The sequence below is a fragment of the Symphalangus syndactylus genome, chromosome 4 (genome assembly GCF_028878055.3).
Source record: "Symphalangus syndactylus isolate Jambi chromosome 4, NHGRI_mSymSyn1-v2.1_pri, whole genome shotgun sequence".
NCBI lineage: Eukaryota > Metazoa > Chordata > Mammalia > Primates > Hylobatidae > Symphalangus > Symphalangus syndactylus.
In genome coordinates, this window is record NC_072426.2 from 123,763,817 (window position 1) to 123,784,147 (window position 20,331).

Below are 20,331 nucleotides of genomic sequence, written 5' to 3' on the forward strand. Positions count from 1 at the left end.
ATTTATTCCTCAGTCCAGCTCTTACTTTGTATCCTTTAACAAATCTCTCCCTATCTCTCCCTCCCCACTACCCTTTTGATCCTCTAGTATCCACTATTCTACTTTTTACTCATATGGAGATTAACCTTTTGGTAGCTTCCACATATGAGTGAGAACATGCGTGTTTAACTTTCTGTGCCTGGCTTATTTCACTTAATGTCCTCCAGTTCCATCCATGCTGCCACCAATGACAAGATTCCATGTTTTTTTTATGGCTGAATAGTATTCCATTGTGTATATATGGCACCTTTTCCTTATCCATTTATCTGTTGCTGAACAACACTGATTCCCTATCTTCACTAGTGTGAACAGTCCTACAATAAACATGGGGGTGCAGATGTCTCTTCAATGGACTGATATCCTTTTATGTGGATAGATGCCCAGTAGTGGGAACTCTGGATCACATGAGACCACTATTTGTGGTTTCTTGAGAAAGAGATATAATTTAAGATATTATATTAAATGTATAATATTTGTCAAACTTAAGTGTACAATTTGATGACATCTGAATATATATATATATATATATATATTTCTGTAACCACCACAACCAAGATACACTCTGAAAGGTCCCTCATAACCCTCTGCAGCTAATTCCCTTGCCCCAACTCTTGGCCCCTGGTAACCAATAATCTGCTTTCTGTCACTGTGTAGTTTTGCTTTTTCAGTAATTTCATATAAATAAAACCATAGCCTATGGCTACGATGTATGGAGCCCGTAATGTTTAATTTCTTTCATTTAGCACAACACTTTTGAAATTCATCCATGTTGTTGGATGTACCAGTAGTCATTTCCTTCTTATTTCTGAGTGGTATTTCATTTATTCCAGTGTATAGAGGTACTGCAATCTGTTTAGCCACTCACAGCTGATGGACATCAGAAATGTTTACAATTTGAGACTGGAATAAAACTGCTATTAATATTTGCTTAAAAGTAAATGTGAATATGTATGTTTTCATTACTCTTGATAAATGCCTAGGAGTGGAATTAGTACGATATACATTAAGTTCCTAACCTATACATCCTCATTAACTTTACATATTCTTTGTTGTTGTTTTTGAAAATCAAGTTTGTTGAAGAATAATTTACATAGAGAATAATTCATTATTTTTAGGTGTACAATATAATGAGTTTTCTAAACATAGAGGGTTGTGTAAGAACAATTATGACGTGGAATATTTCCATGATCCCCAAAAGTTCCTTTTATTCTCCCTTGTAAGCAATTCCTCCTCTTTTCCCATAGCTCCAAGCAATCATTGCTCTGTTTTCTGTCCCTAACGTTATGCTTTTTCCAGAATGTCATATAAATGGAATCATACAACATGCAGCCTTTTGTTTTGGCTTTGTACACCTAGTATAATATTTTCAAATTCACCTGTGTTGTTGCATGTATTAGTACTTCATTCCTTTTTATTACTAAGTACTATATAGATTCCACTGTATGGATTTATCACAGTTTTTCCATTTACCAGTTGATAACCATCTTGGTTATTTCCAATTTTTGTAATGAATATGGCTGCTATAAATATTCATGAAGCAGTCATTGCATGAACATATATTTTCATTCCTCTAGGGTAGGAGACCTAGAGTGAGACTCCTAGGATGTATGGGAAAGTGTATGGTTAATTCTATATGAAACTGCCAAATTGTTTACAAAGAAGTCGTACCACTTTACTTTCCCATCAACAACATGTGAGGTTCCAGTTGCCTTGTACACTGCTCTTGGTATTGTTAGATTTTTAAAAAGTTATTCAAATAGGTATGTGATGGGATCAGACTGTGGTTTTAATCGGCATTTCTCAGATGACTAATGATGTTTGGCATCCTTTCATGTGTTTATTTGGTATCTATATCTATTCTTTGTTGAAGTATCTGTTCAAAACTTACATTTTTTTTTTGTAGCAAGCTTATCTTGTTATATAGTATGTTTCCTACACAACCTGGATGTAAGTCCTTTATCATACATAAGTTGAACAAACACTTTAATCCAGTCTGTGGCGTATATTTTCATTTTCTTAAGAGTTGGCATTTCAAAGCAGATGTTTTTTATTTTAATGAAATCAATTAAAGATTTAAAGAAATATTTACCTAATTCAAGGTCACAAAGATTTTTCTCCTATGTGTTCTTTCAAGAAGTTCTACTTTTAGCACTTATGTTTCTCTACACTACACTTTTTTCTGTTACATTTTGAGTTAATTTATATGTAAAGTTAAGGGGTGAGGTTCTTTTTCTTTTTGGATATGGATAACCAATGTTCATCATCATTTGTTAAAAAGATCATGTTCCCCCCAGACATACCTTGACATCTTTGTCAAAAATCAAATTGATCATATATGTTTGAGTCTATTTCTGGACTCTGTTATAGCCCATTGGTTTATATGAGTCTGTCCTTAAATAACAAGCTATCCTAATGAATGTAATTTTATATTAAGTCTTTTGTTTTTTTTTCTCAAAATTGTTTAAACTATCCTGGATATTTACAATTTCACTTAAATTTTAGAATCAGCTTGTCAATTTCTCTTTTTTTCCTTTTTTTAAATTAAAAAAATAGAGATGGGGTCTCCCTATGTTGCCCAGGCTGGTCTTGAACTCCTAGGCTCAAGTGATTCTCCACATGGGCTTTCCAAAGTGCTGAGATTATAGGTGTGAGCCACCATGGCTGGCCATCTTGCCAATTTCTTTAAAAAAGAAAGAAAGAAAAAAAAAGCCTGCTCAGATTTTGGATAGAGCTGCTTTGGACCTCAGATCAATTTTGGAGAAAACTGACATCTTAGTAACATTGAGTCTTCCAATCCATGAGCGTAGTATAGTACAACTCTCCATTTTTAAATTTTAATTCTCCAAAACAGTTTTATAGTTTTCAGTGAGTAGGTCTTATAAATACATTTTCAAATTTATCTATACGTATTTATTTTTTGATAGTATTTAAACTCTAGTTTTAATTTCAATTTCTGATTGTTCATTGCTAGCATACAGGGATGAAATTGAGTTTTATATACTGACCCAGTATGCTATGAACAGCTAAACTCATTTATTAGTTCTAACAGTTGTTGTTGTTGTTGTTGTTGTTTTTCCTCATAGATTCCCTGGGACTTTCCATATAAACATTCAAGAAGGTATGCTAAAAAGACTATTTTATTTCTTCCTTTCCAATCAGGATGTCTGCAGTTCCCATTTCTTGAAAGGCCTTTGTATGCATTTGGTGTTCAAGTAATGCTGGTCTCATATAATGTTTTTGGCAATTTAACCTCCTTTTCTATTTTTTGCAAGAGTTTGTGTAGAAATGGTATTATTTCTTCATTAAACATTTGATAGAATTCATCTGAACTACAAGTTTTCTCTGAAGTAAGGTCTTTTACTGCAATTCAATTTCCTTTGTAGAACTATTAAGGTTAACCATTTCTTCATTAGTGATATTTGATAGCTTGTGCCTTTCAAGAAATCTATTTCATCTAAGTTGTCTAATTTAGTAGCATAAATTTGTTCATATTTATTTTTCTTTTAATATCTGTAGTGATGTTCCCTCCCTTATTCTTAATATTTTTAATATGTGGTCTTCTCTTTCTGTCTTTGCTAGATATTTACTATTAATACATTTATTAATCTTGTCAAGAGACAGCTTTTCATTACATTGATTTTTTTCTCTAACATTTATTTTTATTATTTTTTTCTTTCTTCAGCTTACTTTGACTACATATGCTCCTCTTTTTTTCCACATTCTTCAAATTGAAGCTAAGATCATTGATTTTAGGCAATGATCCTCTCCTCCTCCCCTCCCCCTTACCCTCTCCCTTCTTAAATAAAATCATTTAATGCTATAATTCTACATTAGGCACTTCTTTATCTTCATGTTAAACATTTCTATAGGTTGTGCTGTTATTTTCAATTAGTACAATATTTCTAATATCCCTTCTAATTTCATCTTTGGCCCACATTTTATGTAGAAGTGCGTTAATTTCCAAATCTCAACAGATTTTCCAAAAACCTTTCTGTAACTGATTTCTGGTTTGTAATTAACCAGAGATCCAAGATCTCAATCTTTCTAAACATTTTGAGACTTGTTTTAGGGCTGAATACGGTCAACGTGATAAATGTTCTATGTGTACTTAAAATGAATGTATTTTGTGCAGTTGACTAAAATGTTTTATACATGTTACACAGATCAAGGTGGTTAATAATGTTCCAGTCTTCAGTACACTTACTGATTTTTTGTCTACCTGTTCTCTAAATTACTGACATAACAGGGAGAGGTTGTCTATATTTCATTCCACTTCTATCCATTTTTGTCTTATGAATTTTGAAGCTCTATTTTTAGATGTATGTAAATTTAAGATCATCACCTTGATGAACTGGCTCTTTTATCATTATGATATGTCACTTTTTCCTCTGATAATATAATGCTTTGTCTGTTAATTTGATAATTGTTATGGGTTGAATTATGACTCCTTAAAAGTCATATATTAAAGAGCTAACTCCCAGTACCTCAGAATGTAACAATTTGTAGAGAGAATATTTTCAAGTTAAAATGAAGTCATCAGGGTGGGCCCAAGTCCAATATGGCTGGTGTCTTTGTAAAAGAGGGAAACCTGGACACAGAGACATACATAGAGGGAAAACAATGTGAAGAGACATAGGGAGAAGAGAGGCATCTAAAAACCAAGGATAGAGGCCTGGAACAGATCCTTCCCTCTTAGCCCTCAGCTGGAACCAACACTGACGAAAACCTGATTTTGAACTTCTAGCCTCCAAAACTGTGAGATAACACATTTCTGTTGTTTAAGCCACCCAATTTGTGGTACTTTGTTATGACAGCCCTAGAAAACTAATATAGTAATGATACGACTAGCTGGCTGTTTTTATTAAGGTAGTGTTTGCATGGTATACCTTTTTCTGTCTATTTACCTTTAACGTATAAATGTATTTATATTTAAATGGGGCTTCTTGGTTGCCAGAGGCAGAGGAGTGGGGGAAATGGGGAGACGTGGTCAAAGTGTACAAACTTTTCATTGTAAGATGAGTAAGTTCTGGGAATCTAATGTTTAATATGAAGATTATAGTTCATAATATAAAATTGCATATTTAAATTGCTAAGAGAGTAGATCTTAAGTATTCTCACCACAGACACACACACAAAGGTAACTGTAAGGGATGGATATGTTAATTAACTTGAATGCAGTAATCATTTAACAATGTATATGTGTATCAAATCATCATGAGGTAGACCTTAAATATATGTAATTTATATTTGTGAATTACAACTCAATAAAGCTGGAAAAAAATACCTACTGAAAAAGAAAAAAAAGGGTGGGTTTCCTCTAGGTAGCACATAAATGAGTATTGCTTTTTTATGCAATTTGGTTTTTTCCTCCTTTAAATTATATAGTTTAGGCAAATAGTACTTCAAGGTAGCATAATATTTTTTATTATATTATTTTATAAATAAGACATTGGTCATAAAACTTAAAAAATACATAATTTTACCACAGCATTTTTTATAATAATGAAAACATGGAAATAAAGCAAATCTTCAGCAATGAGGGAATTAGTCAATTCTGATATATTCATATTTCAGACTGTTAGCAACCAATAAAAATTATGGTGTTTTTTTTTGTCTTGTATACATCATGAAATAGCTAATTTGCGCTAATTAGTATATCCATTACCTCATATATTCATCATTTTTTGTAATCTACTCTCCACAATTTTTAAGAAAACAATATGCTGTTACTAACTATAGTCATTATGCTGTAAGATAGATCTCTTCAACTATTCCTCCTAACTAAAATTTGGTATCCTTTGACCAACATCTCCCCAGTCACCCAACCCCAACCTCTACCCTTGGTAACCACGATTCTACTCTCTACTTCTATGAGTCTAACTTTTTCAGATTTCACATATTTAGATCATACAGTATTTGTCTTTCTGTGTCTTGCTTATTTCACTTAACAGAATGTCCTCCAGTTCATCCATGTTATTGTAGATAACAAGATTTCCTTCTTTTTGAAGACTGAGTAGCATTCCATTGCATGCATATATATATATATATAAAACCAAAATTACTTTATTCATCAGCTGATGTACACTTTGGTTGATTTCTGTATCTTGGCTATTGGGAGTAATGCTGCAATGAAAACAGGAGTGCAGATATCTCTTTGACATACTGTTTTCATTTCAGTTAGATACATACCCAGTAGTGGGATTGCAGGATCATGTGGTATTTCTGTTTATACATGTGTGTGTACCATTATGATATATATCATGTATGTGTGTGTATATTTATACACACATATACGATTATGATATACATTATATATATGTATCTTTGAAAAGAATAGCAATTATATCGATATATGTATCTTTGAAAAGAATAGCAACAATATTGATACTATAAATACCTTTCCTAAAAGGTTAGCATTTAAACTTTCCATAAAAGAGATAAAAAGTAAATCTTACAATATACACTTTTCTTGGGATAAGGTTAGGCAATCTTTTATTTAATGATTATTTGCTAAGTAGATACTCTGCTAGACACCATACCCTATGCTAGGGAAAACAGTATATTATAATGAAGTTTAGTCAAAAGAAAACTTAATAACTTAAAACAGTACATTATAATGCAGTTTAGTCAAAAGAAAATACTAATAATCATTATTTATTATGAAACATAAAACAGAAAGTTATAAATTTCAAAATAAGTGAGAACATTAATACAGATTAATGTTAATAAGAATATTAATAGTGGTTAATTATTACGACTATTAAGACACATTACTTTCCCTAAGTTTCTCATATAAAACAGTACCTGGTTTGAGGCAATCCAAAACTTGTTCCAACGCCAACACGAGGTAGATAGTTAACCACTTTCTTTACTGTCGCAGGGTCTGGGAAGTTGAACATTACAGCAACTACAACAAATAATTTTTAAAAATTAGAACACAGTATAACTTCCTTTCTGGAAAACTGACTCCTTGGTCCAATAAAATATTTGCTTTTCATTCAGGTATCTATTAAATATAATTCTTACTATATTCCTTTTATATAGTATATATCAAGTTTTAGTATTAATATGCCAGTGGTAATATTTATTTCACTTATAAACTCCTTTACCATAGACAGTGCTTTCCTAAATACTATTGGGAGTTATAACAGTTGATGTTGCATTGATGTGACATGAAGCTGAGATTATGAGACATGATAATAATAATGATAATGATAGCTGAGATAATGTCACATGATGTTGCAACTTTAAATTTACAAAAATGAATTTTGGCAAGTCAAAGGTATTTCTAGGAATTTCCAGAAACAAATATTAAAAATTTAAGTTTATATAGTTAAACAACTAACACTAAAAAAACCACCAATATAGCTATGAAATAATCACATTTATTTCCAATCATTAAGTTTTAAAACAGTCTTTTTACAATGTCTACATGTTTATCTTTCATATGTTCAAATGAGCAAATGTTCATATAATCAAAAACAATGTGTGACCTGAAGGAAAATTTTTCCTCTGTGGTTAAAAATCAAATTTAAATGTTTTCTCATCCTATTTCAGTAATTTCACATACACGAGAATACCAAGAAGTACATGTCAATATGTAAACATATTTAGCATACAAATGTTAATTTATGAGAGTAATCTACAAATTTTTACCCATTTAAAGAACATGAAAGTAAAATCATACAATCATGAGAGAGTTTAGAAGATATTCATTTGGTCAGTCACGGAATTTTAACTTCAATATCAGAATCATATGTAAGCTACAAGCGCTCATCTAGAAGATGGTCCTTCTTCTCTACCAACCCTTAAAAAAATATTTAAAGCCAAAAAAAAAATTTGCCGATGTTCCTATAGTTTTTAAACACTGGCATTGCCAACATGTTTCAGGTATTCAAGTAAATAAGTAATTGATCATTCACTAAGCACCTATAACATATTTAGTAATGTCATAATATACACACACACACATAACAATATATAATGTATTATATATAAGAATATATAATACATTATATATAATGTATTATATATAAGAATATATAATGTATTATATATAAGAATATATAATGTATTATATATAAGAATATATAATGTATTATATATAAGAATATATAATGTATTATATATAAGAATATATAATGTATTATATATAAGAATATATAATGTATTATATATAAGAATATATAATATATTATATATAAGAATATATATTATATATTACATATAAGAATATATAACATATAATATATTATATATAAGAATATCTATAATATATAATATATTATATATAAGAATATATATTTAATTATATATAATATATAATAATTATACATAGGAATATATTATATATATATTCTGTGTGTGTGTATGTATCCTTTAAATAAGCCTCTGTTACATATCCACTATTACACTGAATTCAGGGGGAAAAAATAAACAGAAGAAAAAAATCATTACAGGTTATGGCAGATGGTCAAGGCCATGAGGCAAAGGCAACAGAAAAACACACATATAAAAACAAGCATGCATAAGAAACTTCAAAGAAAGAAAATGAATGAGGATGAGCAAGTAATAAATATTCTAAGATTGAAGCCCCTTTGGGACAGCAAGGATGTGGACTGAAATAAAGTGTGAAACATTCTCTTGATTATTTGCCTAGAAGAATAATGTTTACATTAGAAGAAGAGGTATGTGCCAGGAGGAGATCAAATAGGAAGCGAAAAATCTTTTCCTAAAGAAATTTGTATTCCCTAAAGACAGATAATTTCATAAAGGAAAAACAAGATGTGTGTGTGGAATATAGGCAGTTATGTGTACCTTTAAAAATAAGAAACCATCAACCCATGTATATATAATACAAGGAATATGTAAAATAAATCAGTAGGTTTTACATATATTCCATTGTACGCCTCCACCCATACCAAATGATGCTTTTCCTTCAAGTTAAACTTGTCTCCCCTTCTTGTCTTAATGGATTTCACCAAGTTCCATTGTAAAATTGCAAATTAAATTTTAGTTCAACTTTCAAGAATGATGAAATACAGAGCAAACAGGACAGTTCAGTATCATTTTCTCATGGTTCCTTTATAAAAGCAATATATCACACAAAAGATTACATAGATGTATGAATCGTTATTGTCCTCTCCAGTCCCCAAATGCAGCCACCTTCCAGAAGGAATGTTAAGTATCAAAGCAATGCTCAGGACATCAAAACTCCTCTTCAAGCTGATTAAATGGTTATGTATTCCTTATGTTTATAAAGCCTTATATCAATTTGTGATATGGCAAAAAAAAAAGAATTACAAATGATTATATTAATAATCAAGGTGGGAAAAAACCATGAAGAAGCATTTGGTACAAAAAAGAGGTCACCAGAACAGAAGGTGGGCCACAAATAACTGTCTAAATTGAAGCAATATGGTATGTTCAAAAATGAAATCTTAAAGAGATGGAAGTTAGCTCTGTAACAACGTATTTCTGTAACATATTACCTCTGTTTGCCATAAAGATCTCCAGGGCTGTATTTTGCAAAAGATAACGACGAGAAAAGATTGATCGTATCTCTGTGAACAGCCATTTTCCATGCAGCCCTTCTGTATAAGCCAAGATCTAATAAGGAAAAAAATAATCCCAGGTAAGTAACAATACTTGTTTTTTGTTGTTGTTTCTTTCCCCAATTAAAATGGAAAAGACTCTATTAAGAAAAATAATTTTTAAAAAAAGATTTAATAGTTACAGATATAATTTGGAGATGAAGAAAATAAATTGTAATTTATAGAAAAGAAGCTTAAATTAAAAAGCAAAGTAAAATTATAAAACATTTAAGTATATATTTGGGCTTTTAAAAACAATGATATAATCTACTGCTTCTGAGGAAATACATATTGCATCATTTACTGATTGATTTTTAAACCACATTATGAAAAGTAAAACTTCAGATAAAATCTTAGGAACAAAAAGACCTCAAAAGAATGCCATATATGCTTATAAATCACATACACAATTCAGTTTCACATGATTATAATTTGCCCAATAATGCTTTTACATACATTATAATACAAATATATTAAGTTCATAACTTTAAAAAATGATACTTTTAAGGTCACTGCTAAGGCAACAGTCACTCATTCAAAAAGCACAAAGACTGACTATATAAGAGGTTAAGTATCATTTTGTCAGCTAAAGCTAAACACAAACCTGCAAATGAACTTAGCATAATCTCCCTATGGGGTAGGTGGTTGTCAGAGTAACTTGTTACAATTCTTGTCATCCCAAGTGACAGACAGAGTTGCTTAAAATGCTTTGTCAATTCAAAGTAATCCTGTCTTTAGTCCTAAGCCACTTTGTTGCTTTGATTCAAGTTTTGTTTTTCAAAAAGTTCATTTCAAAAGCTTAATTGTAAAAGCGTTAAGGGAAAACCAGACTCAGCATTTCTCTACACCTGTACTATACATAATACATAAGAAAATGAGATGCATTTGCTATCAAAACCCGATATTCTATGAAAGCAAATTAAGTTTAAAAAATTAAGATATATATCTCAAAAGTAACCACTATTAAAAATTACAAATGAAACATTTGATTATGATACTACATTGTAGGAATAAAGATGGGATGAGCAAACAGGAAAAATAACGAGTAGTAAAAATTTATCCTTCTCAAACTGTTTTGTCTTTACTCATTTTTATTTTCAAAATCCTAATGGCAAATAAATCTACATTCTCCAATGCAGAATGTAGTTTTTTGGAAAAAAAAAAAAAAAAAAAAAGAGTAACAAACCTTATTTAAGTCAGTAAGTATGTATTTCAGTCTTTCTACAAAAATGATTCTATTTCTGACACCACAGAATCTAGAAATAGAATGGGTATAACTCTAAGGGGGAGTGTTTCTTGAAAATACAAAACAAAAAGTTCAAAGGACAAGATAATCATGCGTGCAGTTTTGAAATGGATGAGAGAGAAATCCTACTAATTCAGTAATATAATCAACGCCTACGTAAAATAAAGGTAAATGAACAGGAAAAGAGAGGACAAAAATACGAACATTACTCTCAGAGATTGCATGTATCCCTTTCTCTCACTTTGACCAGAGATACCATCAGTTGGTCTATGGCCCCAAGGTCTTCAGAGGCATCTATTTGTTCTCTTTATTCTTACCTCTGAAGTCTACTATGACCAGAGGACCCTTCACCTCAAAGTTTTAAAATAGAAATCAGATCACATCATTCCTATATTTAATAGTATCCAGTGACTTCCCATGACATATATAATAAACTCTTAAGCTCTTTATAACTGCATAAAGCCTCATATGTGGGACTGTCAGATGAGCTCAACTCATTCTTCCTCAGGGCCTTGTTTCGTCCTTGTTTTCCACTCTGCCTGGAATGTTCTCCCAAATCTCCACATGGTTCACTCATTCTCACATTTAGACTTCTCCTCTTATGTCACCTCTGCAGGGAAGCCACAGGATCTAAACCCCAGTTACTCTATTAACAACTCATCCCACCCCAAACTTATCAGATTTTCTTCATAATACTTATCACTACCTGAAATTTTAAAAATTAATTTAATTTTCAAGACAGGGTCTTACTCTGCCACCCAGGTGGGAGTGAAGTGGTGTGATCACAGCTCACTGCAGCCTCAACCCCCTAGGCTCACGTGATCCTCCCATCTCGGCCTCTTGAGTAGCTGGGGCTACAAGCACGTGCCACCACATCTAGCTAACTTTTAACATTTTTTTTTGTAGAGATGAGGTTTCACTATGTTCCCCAGCGTGGTCTTGAACTCCTGGGCTCAAGCAATCCTCCTGCCTCAGCCTCCCAAAGTGCTGGGATTATAGGCATGGGCCACTACACCTGGCCACTAACTGAAACTATAATATTTGCTTGCTAGTCTATTGCCTCTTCAGCACTAGAATACTAGAATTTAAGTTCTGTTGGAGCAAAGGCTTTGAATATACCCTACTTCCAATGCCTAGAAAAATATCTGGCACAAAGCAGCAATTTTCAGAATGACTAAATGAATCAATGTATGGCAACCTTCAGTCCATATTTGACCTGCACGATATTTTAACAAAATTTCACATGGTTGAAAATAGTTGAGAAAACAGATACTCGCAAAAATATTCGGATTTCTGTCTTCTCAAGAAAAACTAGGGTATCTAGCAAACCTGGATCTATATGCCACACGGTAACAATTGGCATGCACTCTCCATTTTGGTACCATTTTCACTTCACTTATTATTATTCACTAATGTGATGTGAGCATTCACTCATTTACTATTATCCACCTATTTTCCATTGGTACTTGAGTTTGCTACCCTGGATTTACCAAATATTAGAGAATCCAATATATTTTCTGCAACATTTACAGTCCAATGTATCCATAAGAAAAACAAGAGCCAGGGCCAGTGGCTTACACTGGTAATTGCTGAGCTTTGGAGGCCAAGATGGGAGGACTGCTTGAGGCCAGGCAACATAGCAAGCCCTCATCTCTACAAAAAATTAAATAATTAGTTGGGCGTAGTAGCATGCACCTATAGCCCTAGCTACTAATGAAGCTGAGATGGGAACATCACTCAAGCCCAGGAATTCGACGGCACAGTAAGCTATGATTGCGCCACTGCACTCCAGCCTGGGCAACAATACGAGATCCTGTCTCTAAAAAAAGAAAAAAAACAAAAATGAGGCCTAGACATGTTAAATATTTGATACAAAATTCCTTGGCAAGTTAGTGGCAGAAACTGGCCTATTCCCAGGTTTTCTAATCCAAAAATACAGAGCTTCCATTGTATATACCACATTGCCACATTTTTAAGAAAGGGTTAAATATCTGTTAAACTAGAACCCAACTAACTGCTTAAAATTTTCCTGCACTTGGGTTAAAGAGGAAAGAGGAAAATCAAAGGAAAACAAACAAAAAATCTTTTAAGCTCTTTGATATGTTAGGAATATCACACACTGGTCTGAAAATTCTACCTTTTGTATCTACAGAGCTATATAATAAGACATGTTGCTCATAACAGTGAATCCACTCATTGCAAAGTCATGATCATACAACTAAAGATTTAATCATATTCTAGACTACTCCATTTATTAGGAGAAATGAGTATACTACAGCATTGTTAGATGATTTTTCATGTACTGAAATAGTTTTCTGATTAAACAAAATATACCATTTATATTCCATTCCGTTAAACAGTATGGTTATTCAAAGATCTACTTGAAATACTGCAAGTGTCATAGTCCTTTAAAATCTGTTTTATTCCAATGTCAAAAATACTCAGTAGTAGGCGGGGCATGGTGGCTCACGCCTGTAATCCCAACACTTTGGAAGGCCAAGGTGGGCGGATCACGAGGTCAGGAGATGGGGACCATCCTGGCTAACAAGGTAAAACCCCGTCTCAATAAAAAAAATAAAACAAATAAAATTAGCCAGGCGTGGTTGCGGGCATCTGTAGTCCCAGCTACTTGGGAGTCTGAGGCAGGTGAATGGCATGAACCTGGAAGGTGGAGCTTGCAGTGAGCCTAGATCATGCCACTGCACTCCAGCCTGGGTGACAGAACGAGACTCCATCTCAAAAAAAAAAAAAAACCAAAAACCTCAATAGTAAAGGAAATGACATAAGCTCCATGTACCTACTACTCAGTAACCTTATAAAATCATAACACTTTGCCATATTATTCTATACATCTGTAAGAAAGTGATAAATGCATTACAGTGTTAAAATTCACATGCATAACGCTTCCTGATCCCATTTTCCTCCACTGTCACAGCCAATCACTATCCTTGTTTTTAGGATTATCATCTATATGTAAGTTTTTATACTATTAGTACACATATATCCATAAATAACATACTACATCACTTTGTATGTTTTCAAACCTGATATAAATGGTATCATACTGAATGTATAATGATATGCTTTTCAAGTTAAATATGACAAAGTCTAATGAAGTTTTAAAACTTAGAGAAGAAAAAACAGCATGAGAGAGAGAAAACTATTTAAAATTGTCAAAGGTGTCAAAAATTAAAATCTTACAAAAAAGCTAGCCTAATCTTTTAAAAAAATTAAATAAAATTCCACAATTAGGGTCAAAAAATTTGAGATTTAAAACAGAAACTAGCAATCTCTTAACTAAGGAATTACTAGCTGAAATTTATATAATAATATTTCTTTAAGTGTTCATTAGGAAAAGGTGTCAGTACTGAAAAGCAGCTGAGGCCTAGCTAAGCAAGGGTTCATTTCTTATTGGAATAGTATAGGCCTGGTCTGAGGCTTCACTTCAAAGTCTCTAGAGTTCAATTAAAACTGGATTAGGTAGAAACAGACCCTTCTTTGGGACTTTCTGTTCACTGAAACTCTACGTACACTGACAGCACCTTAGACAGAGGTCTAGCCCTCCAATGAATCAGTTGCCATAGAAACCATATCATTACCATTGCTCTGCAGTTATGACCTCAACTCCTGAATTGCTTGAAACCTTTACTCTCTTTGAATGTTTACCACCTTGTTTTATTATTGTTAGTATTATTATTAGTAAATTAAACTTTCAACTGTTTTAAATAATTTATTTCAAAGCTGGTTTATTAAATGTTGAGATAGTGTGTTAGAGAGGAGAGAAAGGATTTAGTACTGAATATATAGATTATATACATACATAAATATTCTATTTATTTACTGTAAAACATCAAACCTATCTTCTTTAAAAGTTTTATTTGAAAACTGTGCCTTATGAAAAGGATATATTATTTTTCCCAAATAATGCATCTATTTCTTCCTTCTGTCCTACAAATAGTATACTATTAACACATAAGAAAATTGCTTCACTTTGTTGCACTTATTCTTAGTAAAAGTAAGGCATTTTTTACTTTCCCTTTACCTGCCCATTTGTAAAAGCTTATAAGTTTATCCAAATAAAACTCTCTTTTGTTTTCTTATCCTCATGAAAGAACAAAAATAGAAACCAACATTCACTGCCCAACTATATACTCTGATTTACTGAATACTAGGGATTTTTTTTAAAGTAGATTTAAAATAGTTAAAGCCAATCCTTTAAGTGAATAGAAAGGAAGGTTTTATTTTTAAAAAACTATCCTTGATACATTTTAAATGTTTTTAAATTCCTCCTGAAGGGTAAATATTAAAAAGTGATAAAATGTTTTACCTCAAAAACAAGAAATATTTACATGAGAGCCTGCACATGTAACATCAATAAAAGATATTTTAAAAAATTACTATTCCTAAGGTTTAAAACTAGCATAGCATATCCCTATGCCAAATATTTCCCAATTTCTATAGTAATTTTATTTTTTCAGACAATTCCAGATTTCTGAAGATTTTGGTGTTAATAAAATCAGGTAATATATATCAATTATGATATTTAAAAATTCACAACAGAACAATCTCCAAACCCTATGGATATATTTAACATCAGGAAAAATGTTTTTAGCCAAATATACAAAATGTAAACTAATCATACCATCCATTAAGCAATACAATGGCTATGAAAGTCTAGAAAATATTCACTATGTCCCATTTTAATGGAACATAATTATGTAGTGACAGGTTTATACTTCAATACGGAAAAACTAATTATTTGAACCACCTTTAAAATAAAGACATTGAAAAATACTTTCATATCAATTCACCAATAAATATATGTGCAAATATGTTTTATGTTACAATAATTGTAATTTGAACAAATAGCTTAAAGAATTTTAATCAACTATTTTAAAGTTGCGTCACTATTATTAACAGTTTTTACATTTTGTTATAGTTTTCTCTGAAGGTAGCTATCAAAGCATAGCACGTAATTTACTCTAATAATATTGAATCCTAGTTGGTTCAAGGATTTACTTCATCACCAACCATATGACTTTTAGTTTTAAAATTCAAAGATATATTCTTTAAGAAAAATTTAGAGGTCTTTTTTGAATTTAATAATGACAATGATACACAGTTGACTCTGGTGGAAAATTTAAGTTGATAATTTTCTTACTAAATGTATATCATGAACACTTAGAATGTCCCCAACATCAAAAAACAACAAAAATGAAAGTCATACATAAAAAATAAAATTACCTCTTAAATTAATCATGTGTTGTTATTTAATTTTTCTCATCTATACAGTATATTTCCCTTCTGGTTTCAAGTACTATGATGTAGTATAGTATTCATAGCGTTTTCATGGGTGACAAATTCAATTAAACATATTCATTACTCTAATGTTCTACTTGGCAGTTTTAGTCAGTATGAAAAATTAAAAATATATAAATAAAATGCTATGTGACCTTTGTATTGATTGGACCAAAACGGCTTTAGCCTGGGTGTGGACGATGGGGCAGTTGGGAGGGGCAAGAGGGGAGCCTACAAACACACACACTCTTATGTTTTCTCTTCCAATTACTGAGGAAGATGATAAAACCACAGCAAATGATGTATCAGCTCATTTTATCTTATCGCTTTGGGGCTAGGTGACAATGAAGTTCATATTTCACTAGTTCCCATTGAAGATTGTGAAAATTACTTGCCCTTATGACCTGAAATTTCACTAGAAGACAGAAATTTCTCTTCTGCAAAGTAATGCAATTTTTCAGATGTCAACCTTTAGCCCAGCTTTAAAAATTAATTTCATTTATATTAACCAATGATATTGATATTTTCACAGAACACTCTGATACATGAAGCACTGACTGGCAAATTGATGTTGCTTTAGATGGGTAAAACTATTTTATTTTAAGCTGCTGTGGCAGACAGATTTATGGTAAACTGAAATTCCCACTTCATAATTTAATATTTGTGCTGGAGTGACGCACCTTTAAGCCCTTGGCCTGTAAATAATTCAGACTCTTTACTTGGTTGTTTTATTTTCAATATTCCTCAGCTTAAAAATAATTTGCATTCTAAATGATGCATCTTAAAAGCCATCTCTTATTCAACTAGCATTAAATATCAATCTTAATGAGTCAAAAGCCAAATGTAGTAATGAAGGAGAAGAACAAAGAAGGTATTTATCTATCTTCCAGCTCATTTTTAATTCAGTTTTTAAAATTTAAACTATACCATAAGTCTAAATTTTTTTTTTGAAAGAAGGCAAGAAACCAAAATGAACCCGCAAAAGGATATTAAGGAACCATAGCAAGGAATATGAATATATTTTATATCTTTTTCATAGCAGCACATAAGGCGAAGAGCTGGGTGGCAAATTTGTAGAGAAAGAACAAAATGAACTTAGATATTTATCTAAATTAAAATAGATATTTAGCTTTGAAGGTACCTTTTAAAATACAAACAAAAACAAAGCCACAATGTCAATATCATTGTGAACAAGGTATAAAAGGGTCTCATCTGATTTTAGTAAAGGAGATACTGAAATTACCTTGTATCTGTACAAAAGAAACATTTCAATATACAATTTCAATATTTTAGAGTAATAAAAATGCTACTAAAAGATGTATGATCTGGTGTCTTTACAAGTTACAACTTTATTATCTTTATCCAGTAAAGAGTTTTCTCTAATTCAAATAATGCCTTGAGAAGATAATCATTAAACAAATACCCTGCTATTTTACAAGGAAAGTCAAGCATAAATACGCATATAACTTTTACATTCATTTATGATCTTAAAATCAGAAAAAGGCTAAGAAAACCATTTATCTAATTTAGGTAGTTTCTCCCCAAATGGTTTAACACGCTTTGGCTAAATTTCTATACTCAAAATAATTTTTGCACTTTTATGCCAACAATATTCAAATTGTTTTTTCTTCAAAATATTTATACTTAGTTCTTCCTTACATGTACGGTATAGAAAAAAACATAATATAAATTTGCCCTTTATAATTTTTTCATTTAGATTGAAAATATTCCCAATTACTTCTCAAAAAGTTGTGATAATAACATGCTATTATCGCTGAATTAAGCTATAAAGTATTTCTGTCAGGGCCAGGCAAAGTGGATTATGCCTGTAATCCTAGCACTTTGGGAGGCTGAGGCAGGAGAATCACTTGAGGCCAGGAATTCCAGACCAGCCTGGGAAATACAGCAAGATCCCATCTCTACAAAAAATAAAATTAGATGAGTGAGGTGGCATGCGCCTGTAGTTCCCGCTACTCCAGAGGCTGAGGTGGGAGGACTGCTTGAGCCCAGAAATTGTTTGAGGCTGCAGTGAGCTATGACTGCACCACTGTACTTCAGGTTGGGCAACAGAGACTTTTCTTTTTTAAGTATTTTTGTCTAATGTTCCACATATTGATTCTCTATAGTCATGAGCTTTCTATTCCTTACTAGAGAGTTAAAATTTAAGTCACCACTAATAAAAAACTAACTTTAAATATACTGGAATATTTCATAATAAGTACTTTAAAACAACCAATGGACAGAAACTCTTTCTTCTCAATGCCAATTCTTCCTTCATGAACTCCATCTTTGATGGGTATCAAAAGCCCTCCCTAAAAAAGTGTTTTACTTCTCACAGAAGTACAAAGTAAAACAGAGGATACTAGAGATTGGAAAGTGAGGTGGGATGCAAGGAACATGGAAAGATTTGTTAAGGGATACAAAATTACAGTTAAAACAGTAGTAATTAAGTTCTAGTGTTCTATACCACTGTAGAATGACTCCAATGAACAATAATATATAGTTTCAAACAGCTAGAAGTAGGATAGCGAAGGTTCCCAACATGAAGAAAGGATGTTTGACATGATGAATATGCTAATTACCCTGATCTGATTACCATACATTATATGTATACAACATCTTTATGTACCCCATGAATATGTACAACTGTTGCTTAAAATTTTTTAAAAATAAAATGACCAAAGGTAAAGTTAAAAAAAAAAATCCCCCCTCGGGCTGGGCACGGGGGCTCATGTCTGTAATCCCAGCACTTTGGGAGGCTGAGGCGGGCGAATATTCCGGAGGTCAGTAGTTCAAGACCAGCCTGGCCAACACGGTGAAACCCCATCTCTACTAAAAATACAAAAAATTAGCTGAGCTTGGTGGCGGGTGCCTGTAATCCCAGCTACTCAGGAGGCTGAGACAGGAGAATTGCTTGAACCTGGGAGGCAGAGGTTGCAGTGAGCCGAGATCGGACTACTGCACTCCAGCCTGGGCAGCAAGAGCGAGACTCTGTCTCTAAATAAATAAATAAATAAATAACCGCCCCTCTCCCAGATGTATGAACTAAATCTTCAAGTTAGAGTAATATCAGTCTACTGACAGAATATTCTGTGTAGCAGATACAATATGATTTAGCCACTGGAAGTTTCTCTGTTACCTAAGCTATTTAAACAAATTAAAGGGAAAACCTTTGTTTATCTTGAAGAAATTTGCTTTTGTTCTTTGAACGCAGCAAGCAAGAGAAATAAAAAGCAAAATGGAAAGGAAAAATTACATAGAACTTGATGCTAAGAGCCTAAAATCCCCAGGACACATTTTTCCTAATCAGAGGGAAATACTTTTCTACTTTTTTAAAATTAGTTTCTGCCTCCTACTAAATATTAAGCTTGTTTAGTTGCAGTCAGTTATAAATGAATAGTACAGATTTGTATTCACTTCCATAATAGAGCATGGAACTAAATGCTATGCTCACATTTGCCTTCAGACGTAATCTTCCAAAAAGCCATTTTCTTAAAGGGCCTATATGTAATAGAACATTATGAATAAAACTTAAATAAGACGTTTGGAGTTAACCTCATTTCATTGCATAACTCCATATTGTTGCACAATCCTCAGTAGATTGGAGTTCATACTTAACTGGAGTTCTTATGACAGTACATCACTAGTCTTAGTCATCTTTCTATTCACAGTATCTAGCACAAGCCCAGAAATACTGAAGAGACTGACTGATGGATGGAGGGCCAACTCAGCTTCACTAAGTGTCTACAATCAGGCCAGACGTGGTGGCTCACATCTGTAATACCAGCACTTTGGTAGGCCAAGGTGGGAGAATCACTTGAGCTCAGTTCAAGATCAGTTGGGCAACACAGCGAAACCCCGTCTCTGCTAAAAAATGCAAAAATTAGCTGGAGGTAGTGGTGTGTGCCTGTGGTCCCAGATACTAGGGCGGCTGAGGCAGGAGGACCGCTTGGGCCTGGGATGCAGAAGTTGTAGTGAGCCAAGGTCACGCCACTGTACTGGGCAACGGAGCAAGACCCCATCTCAAAAAAAAAAAGGTATCTACAATAAAGATTCTGGGAACACATGAACATAAACACAGCAAAAAACAAAAGGGGGAAGAAGAGTAAAATGGAAAACTACAACATAAAAATTTTTAAAAATCAAATTCAAGGG

At 32.5% G+C, this 20,331-nt stretch overlaps 1 protein-coding gene across 6 annotated transcripts in view; it reads right to left on the reverse strand.

Moving 5' to 3' along the window:
• LRBA (LPS responsive beige-like anchor protein) overlaps nucleotides 1-20,331 on the reverse strand; it is a 786,161-nt gene that overhangs the window by 226,320 nt on the left and 539,510 nt on the right. For all 6 annotated transcript variants that reach the window (XM_055276087.2, XM_063638262.1, XM_055276088.2 and 3 more), the window contains 2 exons: nucleotides 9,531-9,648; nucleotides 6,844-6,946 (listed from right to left, as the gene is read on the reverse strand). In XM_055276087.2, the coding sequence (XP_055132062.1) occupies nucleotides 6,844-6,946; nucleotides 9,531-9,648 (221 nt within the window). The remainder of the gene's footprint in view (nucleotides 1-6,843; nucleotides 6,947-9,530; nucleotides 9,649-20,331) is intronic.